The sequence below is a fragment of a genome, unplaced genomic scaffold (genome assembly GCF_019419815.1).
Source record: "Pyrus x bretschneideri cultivar Hongxiangsu unplaced genomic scaffold, Pyrus_bretschneideri_v1 Contig17, whole genome shotgun sequence".
Taxonomy (NCBI): domain Eukaryota; kingdom Viridiplantae; phylum Streptophyta; class Magnoliopsida; order Rosales; family Rosaceae; genus Pyrus; species Pyrus x bretschneideri.
The window spans coordinates 6,996,670-7,006,230 of record NW_025999468.1 but is presented as its reverse complement, the minus strand read 5'-3'; the positions used below and the strand labels follow the sequence as shown (position 1 = coordinate 7,006,230).

General features: G+C 39.3%; 1 protein-coding gene across 3 annotated transcripts; it reads right to left on the bottom strand.

Moving 5' to 3' along the window:
- Positions 1 to 46: 46 nt before the first annotated feature.
- On the bottom strand, positions 47 to 8,764 carry LOC103946460 (ion channel DMI1). 3 transcript variants are annotated; one of them, XR_007257384.1, is made up of 13 exons: positions 8,163 to 8,764; positions 6,317 to 6,385; positions 5,628 to 6,233; positions 4,837 to 5,019; positions 4,601 to 4,660; positions 4,308 to 4,511; positions 3,391 to 3,639; positions 2,981 to 3,079; positions 2,464 to 2,658; positions 1,881 to 1,973; positions 1,294 to 1,560; positions 954 to 1,201; positions 613 to 750 (listed from the first exon to the last, which is right to left on the bottom strand). XR_007257384.1 is itself a non-coding variant. In XM_048581678.1 (12 exons), the coding sequence occupies exons 1-12, from the start codon at positions 8,745 to 8,747 to the stop codon at positions 532 to 534; spliced, it is 2,829 nt and encodes a 942-aa protein (XP_048437635.1). In that variant the 5' UTR covers positions 8,748 to 8,764; the 3' UTR covers positions 47 to 531. The 3 variants fall into 3 exon arrangements, 2 of the variants coding, with proteins under 2 accessions (XP_048437635.1, XP_009355444.3); XM_048581678.1 differs by lacking the exon at positions 954 to 1,201 and having other exon boundaries at positions 47 to 750; XM_009357169.3 differs by lacking the exon at positions 954 to 1,201 and having other exon boundaries at positions 47 to 750; positions 8,187 to 8,764.
- Positions 8,765 to 9,561: the final 797 nt, after the last annotated feature.

The window sequence follows — 9,561 nt, the reverse complement described above, 5'->3', positions numbered from 1 at the left end:
GAATTCTAGTTTCAAACGAAAAGCTAACCTAATTTACGAAATCAAGAGTTCAACGAGCTTTTCTGAATAAGTAATCCACTATTGTTCAGGAATGTTTCCATACAACATTTTGTTCATAACAATACAAATCTACAAATTTCTTAAGAAAAGCTTCCTTCGAATAGTACAACATAAATGCGCTTCTAATCCCGTCATCGACTCAACTAAGTTGCATATTCTGATTTAAGTTAACATCAACCAATTGATACTACTCCCTTTATGGGACAAACATCAATCATCGATACAACAACAACAACAACCAAGCTTTATCCCATTAAGTGAGGTCGGCTGTATAAATCCTAAACATCAATAGTATATACCGATAATTTTCAAGCGGAAGGGGATGTCATCAACTCCGGTAAGAACCGCCATTTTAAAAACTACGACGGAATTCTCTTCAAGTATACAGTAGACAGTAACTAATGCCGTGAAAAGGTTAAATCAGTAGGGTTGGGAGTGGAGACAATTTTAGCACATCGGTAAACTGAGGTTTCATTCACTTACAGAGATGACAACGAAAACATCATCATGGGACCATTTCCTTCGCTCTGACTTCGGTGATGGATTAATTATGGCTCGCTCTGTGTTTACAAGACGATATCCAATCACAATCTCCTGCCTTTGACGACCCCTGAGCATAATATCGTAAAAGCTGAGTTCTTCCTGGTCATATAAATAGAGTTCTGCTGGTTTAATGCACATCTCATTTCCCTGTTCCAGCACAAAATAATTCAAAGCTTTAGTCATTTAGTTTTGAAGTTCAATCGCTAATTAAAACAGAAGCTTGTATCACCGATTTATAATTAAAAGTGCCGAAGACTATAGCTCATACGAAAATAAGTAAAGAAATATCCATGATCATATATAGTGTATATAATAAAAATTAAATAAATGAAGGGAGATACAATGGATACCACTATATTCATGATAGCTTCGATGCTAGATTTGTCCGAAATCAGTGTGTTTTTGAAATTGTAAGTGGTGAGGAGTGGAGGGAGACTGATTGAGGAATAACTTCTAAAAATACAGAGCAATTTATACTTGGGAAGTGGCACCGCTTCTACCGAAGCTAGCACAAATATTTCTGTCCTTACAAGCTCAGATTTCCATATGACAGAAACTTCATAAGAATTAGCATTGCGAAGTTGAAAATGATAGTGCCCTGGATGAGAGGTTATTTATATGATATAATTATAAACCATTTTATCACACATTTATATAAAATAAAAGCATGAAACAGGGCACCGAAAGTACCTCTTCAGCAAATAGCTCCTCAAGGACGCGATTAATTTGCTTGTCTTCAGCCACCATTGCCAGCGCCATACTAACCAGTTCATTTGATAGCACATAATCACTGATTCTAGAAACTGAGACCAAGTTTCTAGTCCTAGAATCCAGAATTTCACTAATTATGATCGACTTGTCAGAAGCTTGCTGCATTTCACGGATCCAAGAGCTGTGTGAAAATGCTGATAATCGCAAAGAAGTTGCCTTTGTATCTTTGTCAGGGAGACGCTTTGACTGCAATCCAAAAGTAAAGAGGTAGCTTATATTAGTAGTCTAGTCACAACTCCAGAAATTCACACTATGAAATTTGTGATTCTGCTTTGGATAGCCTTAGTGATATACAACAAGCAGAATAGTGAGAGACTTGAAATACGCACAAAGAGTAGAAGTGAAAATGGTGTAACATGAAGTGAACTAGTTTTATTATAAACACAACACAAAATTTACAAAACCGATTGAGTCCCAACATCTTCGATGATGTTGGATGGATGTATATCACTGATCACAGAGAGCACTATTACATGCCTGTGGTAGGATGAAGCGATTGAAGTTACCTGTATATCTCGTATGAGGAGAAGAGTGGCAAGTGATCTTGAGTCAGAATGAACAACAGAGTCCTCTAGTGATTCATCTGCAAGAATTAATATCTGTGCACTTAAAGAGTTAGCAAATCAGCTAAAGAATAAATTTTACACAAGAAAATTTCAAAGATACTCATTTATGTCAGCCGAAGTAGCTCCTTGGGCCATTTAATTAACTTTGAAGGCAGCTGTGTCTTAATTCCAGTTAAGATACTCAGTATTGTTTCTTTTCAGGTGAATTTCTGGTGCAGCCCCACCCTTTATACATTATTATTCTTAATAAAATGTGTGTTTCTTATTAAAAAAATCATGTAAAATAGTTAAAATAAGTTTGCATTGTGGCTCTGGGGAAAGAAGTTTTTCATGAAGCCCTTCATGTTAGATTACTAGGTTTAAGGGATAGAAGTTCCCAATAAATTTTAACAGTTAAGCCCCTTGGATATTCTGCTGGAAAGAAAAACTTAAACTAAAGAAAGGAAAAAAGATATACAGAAAAGGTAAACATACTCCTATCATAGAGAGAGAGAGAGAGAGAGAGAGAGAGAATCAAACTTACAGAATCAAAAGTCTCCAAAGGAAGATTCTCTAAATGTCGTTTGATCACAGCATTTCCTTCTCTGTGGACAAGCTTAATGTTCTCCAATCTAGAAACATCCAGTCCACCATCTGTAAGCTTCTTATCCCTTTCTTTTTCAGGAACTTCATTGAACATCCAAAGTTCTGAACCTGGAGGCAGGAATGCCTCTAGAACCTGAGAAACGGAAATTCAACAACACATCAAGTTGGAGCCCAATCTGAGTCATATGCTTCAACCCAACTTACTAGTTTAAAATTACCATTTCATTTTCACAATTGTTTCCCATTACTGTTCCATGACAAAAAAATTGGTAAAGGCAAAAGTAACTTTCTTAATCAAAAATTAGGAAGCAGTAGTCCACCAAAGGTACATCCAGTTAAGAGAGAGAGAGAGAGAGAGAGAGAGAGAGAGTATGTGATTGTTTTAGTCAGCCTGTCCAATCCAGCTAGGTTGTAGACTTGTAGATAATATTGATGACACAATATTAACTGATTACCATAATCATATCGTCTATATCCCGACGCCAGCCGCAAAACAATATCTTCTCGGGGTACTTGGGGGGTTCAACTGTCTTTGGACAGTAACCTGCACAAACCTGCACGAAGGACACAACATGTGCTCAGGCATGTTAGATGTAATCATTTCTGATTTGGCATACATCATAGGAAAATATAATGTTGATTGCATGCCCTAGACTTAACAGAATTCTATGTTAGATGTAATCATTTCTGATTTGGCATACATCATAGGAGTTACTTGAGTAACTGCTGGGGCATCCATACTTCACTATTCAAACAGAGAATGATATCTCATCCGCATAACAGTAACAGCAAAGTCAGAGAAATAGTTTTGCAACTTTCTAATCTTTAAAATATATTGTTGCTACATGAAGAAAAGATAGATAACCTCTGGAAAGGGACAAGGAGCATAAGTGTCATCATCTTCCGCTATAACAAGAACTTCATCCCCTTCTTTCATAACATAGTTATCATCCGGATTTAAGATTATCTTTCCACCATCTACAGCAACCTTAATTCCACAAGGAATTGCATCAGGAAATGAAATAAGCACATTTTCAAAACGAAGACCATCCAGTTGAGGCCACCTTTTGATGTAAAACTCAGCATTCTCAAAACCCAATATGTCCTCCCATATCTGACCAAAGAAAAAATGATATATTAGTAAAAAAAAAAAATATTTTCTAAAACAAATTCTGAAGCATGTATGGTTTTTAGTTTTGCAAAAGAGATACTTTACAATCTGATGTTTTGAATAATGCAAGACAGAGTTATCCTATATGTCCTGTGAATTTCACTTGAGATATTTGATGGATTACTCTTTTCTTTCTCCTTTCATCCCCTCAAGTGCAATAAGGTTCGTTAAAATAGTTTTAATTGATTAAGTTAACCCCATCACGTTCAAAATGATTTATATAACAAGAAAGGCTACAAACCTAGATGACTACACTAATACCCCCAGTCCAGCATAAGGCAACGCAGCAATTTCAACAACTCTAACAAGTTTAAATATAACTAAATACATAGTGTCAGCCTCAAGCTAGGGCTCGGGCCAGGTCATGTCGTTTCGTGGCCATAAAATGGGTCACATTGGCTGGCTCATCGGGCCTCTGTCCATTTTTCTAGCCCTATTCGCCCCAGTGACCTTTTTCTCCTAGGCTATACTCAAATAGGAATAGAAATACATTTATTGAACTCAGGAATATAAATAGAGAAGAAAAGATCTAGTCTCTATGTACATGTTTTAAGAAGTGTAGCTTATTATCCGATAAACATATAGGTGGACTAAAGCTCTATTAGAGTTACCTGTGCAAGACCAGGTTGCAGAGCACACTGTATCATCAACCGTCCAATCACATCATGTGCTACAACTGTTTCAATGAGTTCTCCTCCAACAAGCTTCACCAGAGGCTCATTGTCAAGGTCACTCATCTCTACGACAACATGACCCCTCAAGCCCTCTTTCACCCCTGTAAGGCTGAGCACAACCCTCAAAGCACGTGCATCACTCTGGAAACATATTACAGCCAATGTAACTAAAGTCTGAGTGCAAGTAAACATTTGAGAACTGTAAGAGGAGATCTGATATAGGAAATAACCTGATCTGCATTTTCATCAGATGCCAATACAATGATAGCACGTGCTTTTGAAACTGAGACCTGCATATGAAAAAATATAACTCAATCTGAAGATTCTGAACTGCATCCATATGAGAGAGAGAGAGAGAGAGAGAGAGAGAGAGAGAGAGAGAGAAAATTAATATTGAACCTTCCAATGAAACAAAAGCTAAATCAGTAGTAGTAGTAGGGGTAAAAGAGAAAAGTGTCAAAGATACCTTCTTCAGGTCGGCCAGTATAAGAGGGCTGCCACTTCTGCATATAACTGAAGTCCCCATGAAGTCAAATTCAAGCTTTGCTATATCCAGCTCCATTTCCTCCTTGTCTCTTTCAGCAAGTACAACGACAACTCCACCACCAACACTCTTGTTTGCTATTGCTAGCTGCTTTAGAAGTGAGCCCTGCAGCATAAAATGCATCAACTTTAATTTCCCCTTCTTTCTTTGCTGTTTGACTCCTTAACTACAAAACTCCTACTGATGACCTCTTTTATAAGATCAAATGAGCTTAATTTCATAGAGGATAAGGATGGGGAAGTTCAGGGGCCTTCAAAGATCACATTTTAATTGTAAGACAAACATGTACTTACAAAGAAGCTATCTGTTAAGTCCGTTAAAATAAAGTCCCTATTGACAACTATAATTACCCATACAGTAGTCTGTACTAACAACCAAAAGTACAAATCTAAAAACGCATTAAAGCAGCAAGATGGAGACGACACTTGAAGACTACCAACTATAGTCATGCAAACAGCTAAGTTCCTTTTTCCTTTTGGTCTGTGCAGAAAACTAAGTTGGTGTTCTCATATCAGTATAATTTTGAAGACATTTAAGTCAAAAGAAATCCCATAACATTTGAATCACATCACAAATCTGAAACCAAAGTTGATACCTCCAAAAGACAAAAGTTTAAAGGTAATGCAGGTTTGAGATATCACTTTGAAGTTCGAATGCAGCCCATGAAATTTAGATAAAGGTTGTATCCAATATAAAGATGCTCGAGAGCCTACCAATTTGTCACTCCATCCAAGAATGAGGATGTGGTCCCTTTCAATGACTTCACTCTTCCCTTTCCGCAGTGAATCAACCTTCTCTGATATAGCATCAGAAACAAGCCCAAGCATCATTGCAAATATTAGCATGCCTCCTGAACTAATAGAGACAGAAACTATCCTTGGCCCGATGCCTTCTGTGTCAGCATGGTTTCCAGAATCAGCAACAAAAGTCCATGAGAGCCAAAGAGCTTCAGCAAAGCTGTTTTGATTGACTGCGTATAATGCCAATCCACCAAACCCTATAAGAAACATCGTTGCAAAGAGAAGAGCAAGCAGCTTGGCGTATGGATAGACGGAGAAACACACATCAACCATATATGCAATCCTCTTCTTTATGGGAACCTCCTCGTTGTTCTTCTTGATCCGTTTTGAGAGACTCCTTATTTGGGAAAGAGAATCAAGATGTTTATACAATACAAATGGGATAGTAATTGTAAAGACCACAATATACAAAGCAACAGTTCTTCTTTCAGCACTAAAATGAAATAGTGATGGATTCTTCTCCACCAGAAAATCCTTAATGCTGTTATTTGAACCAATATTTTTAGGGTTACACCATTCCTGAAAGCAGCATAATCAACTGTTGAGATGCAAAACAAAGAATCAAAGGTCTACATAAAAGTTGTTGAAACCATAAAACGTACCTCAAGTTCTGCAACTCTCTGCCGGAGATAAAGTGCATAAGGTACAGATAATATCCAAGTGAAAGTGAGCTGCAACAGAAGTTAATACAAAATTGTCAATATCATAATTTCAACAATCCAAAAGGACACCACTAGGAGCTCTCTGTTTTATAAAGATCTATTACAAAGGAGCGCAAAATAATTAACATAATTTTCTGTTCTTTTTTGTTTTGTTTAATACACCAATATATTTACACAAAGGCGTGGAGGGATTTGAGCTAAGCCACACAATGGGCCAGCCATAATATTTTTTGGTATTGAACTCCCCATCTACGGCAACCAAACCTAAGACCTCTCAACAAGTGAAGAGGAATACCACTAGACTATAGTACAAGTAAACATAACCTAATTTTCTGTTTACTTCTTAAACTTCAGAAGATTTGCTCATATTTGACGCAGCTAAACAACTTGAAAGTGTGACGTAGACATAGGGAAACTGTTTCTCCCCTTAGAAAAACCAAGTGTGTTTGCATTTTCAGTTATCTCAATGGAGAAACTGCTGCCTGAACAACAGATGAAACGAAGCATACAACCGCAGCAAGCACACAGACAAATATTCTAGAAATAAAAGATCAAGAATGTTTTATTTAAATTATTAATAGAAAATGTGACGTGGAAATAGGGAAAGGTTGCTCCTATGCGACTGAAATGCCACGGGGAGTTGTGGAAACAGCCTCTCTGCAAAGCAAAGGTAGGATTGCGTACATAGTCGTTCCCTCGACTTTTGAGGGGAGGCTTGATGGCTTGGGTTCCCCCTTTTTTTATACAAAAATTTAAATGATTTTTAGATTTTAGTTTAATTTTCCAATAACAAAAAATCCCCAAATGAGTTGTCACATCCTGGTCCGAGCTCCCACCACATCCTGAACTCGACTCCACCATAGCACGATATTGTCCACTTTGGGCCCCGACCACGCCCTCACGGTTTTGTTTCTGGGAACTCACACGAGAACTTCCCAATGAGTCACCCATCATGGGAGTGCTCTCGCGCGCTACTTGCTTAACTTTGGAGTTCCCATGAAACCCGAAGCCAATGAGCTTCCAAAAGTTCTCGTGCTAGGTAGGGATGAGAATATACATATAACGATCACTCTCCTGAGTGATGTGGGATCTAACAATCCATCCCCCTTAGGGGCCCAACGTCCTCGTCAGCACACACGCGATCAGGGTTAGGCTCTAATACAAAACTGACACACCCCGAACAAAAATTTGGAGCGTGCTGGCCTCCACGTCTCTGACAAAACAGAGCTCCTGAACCACCAGAACCGCCAACATCTCGCTGACTTTGAAAACGTGAGCCTCCGGCAAACCTACCACCTCTACGTTGGCTCGTAGAACTCATGCCTTCACTGGACGAACTAGAGCTAGCCCCGCTTCTTTTAAAACTCTGACTCTTCCGAAGTCTCTGAGATGCTTGACCTTTACCTCTGTCGTCTTTCTTTTGATTGCCATCCTTCTCTTCTTCTTCACTTTCACTAGGCATATTCTCAGAATTCTCAATCCTTAACAAAATCTCGTAGAACTCCTGATAAGTATCACAAGGAGTAGTAGTCGCCATAGAACGCCACTTCTTCTTAGTACCCAATCTAAACAAGTAGTCAATTTCAATCTTTATTCTCATTATTTTTTCTTAATTCTATTCACCAGGGTGTCTAAAAGGAACATTTACTAAAATCTAGGGGCATAGAAAAATAGCTTTGACCTAGAATATTTGTTTGATCTTTATTTCCTAAAATCTAGGGGAGGAATCTATAAATTTGGAAAGTAGTATCAGAAAATTAAGTAGTTGAGCTGAGAATTTACTGACAGTTTTGGAGTAAAATGGCTTTACCACAACTAGTAACAAAGAACGCTTGAACTCCGCAGTCCGCCTCGAACTCGGCCGAGTCGACTCACTAGCAGAAGAGGCAGAAGTTAGATTCGGCACCACCTTCAATTTCTGCCTCTCAGCCTCCGGCTTCGGGACCAAGGCCGCAGGAGGAGGCTGAGAGGCGATCCGTCGCGGCGCGTCCACCAGCTTATTAGCATGCGCGGCACGGGAATCAGAGGAGGAGGAGGGGAGCTTCTTGCCGCGTTTGGAAGTGTTCTGAGGGACAACGAAGGAAGGGAAGACCCAATCGCGGTCGGAGAAGTCTCGGTGGTCGGCGGGCGCATTGAAGGAGGAGGAGGAGGAGAAGGAGGCGGGGCGATCGGGCGGCGGCCACTGGCGGGAGGTGGGAGGGAGGGTGGAGGTGCGTCGGACGGCGGGGAAGAGCGGGCCCGGGAAGATTGGGGTTGTGGGCTCCGCGTCGTCGGATGCGGTGGTGGTGATGACGGTTCGTGATTTCTTGAGCTGCGGAGGACTCTCCGACTTTTTCGGCTTCGACGACGGGTCATCATTGCCATCCACCATTTTTCTCCTTCAGTTTCAGAATTGCAGCGACGGAATTGTGCTGGTGATGTGATTAGCGAGACCTCAACTTGGAATCGTCCGCGTCAGAATTTAATTTAACAATATTTTCAAAAATAATAAAATATTTAATTTTACTGAGCCAGAGTAGCATGAGAATGGGCCACCTCCTAAAAAGTTCTCGTGTTACATTCCCAAAAGAATTCACCCAAAAACAAAACTAGTTTGATTATACTCTAACTTTTAACTTGATTTTATTCATCGATATTTCAACAGTGTTTTGGGGAAGTTCTTCATTTAACGCGGTACCATGGTTGTACGACGAGATAAGGAAAGAGTGTCGAAAGAAAGCTTCGCGACAACATAGGCGGAGCCTCTAAGGACCAAAGTAGTTTCGGGGCAATCTTGACCACTACGTACCAAATTTATGGCGGCCTCAAAGCTAAAGTTGAAGAATCGTGAGACCTGACGAAGAAAATGAACTGTCTTCACGAAAAAGTTGGGTCGACGTCATGTCATATTTTTTGTAACAATCTTATTTGTTTTGTTTTTGTGATTTGGTGAAACTCGGGATGAGATTTTAAAATCGAGTTTAATGTTATTTATAAAGCAACTTAATCAACCATTATTTGTAGCCCTTCTCTTTGTTCTCTTTTTATTGTCCAACGATTCAAACCAGATTCTTTGTACTTTCTTCATATAATTTCAAACTTTTTACTAGTTACCTGTCCCTACCTCCCACTTAGTTGCATTATACAATTCTTTTGATTCCCTCTATTAAACTTATCCCAACAACTTGGACGGTTGGATTAAAACC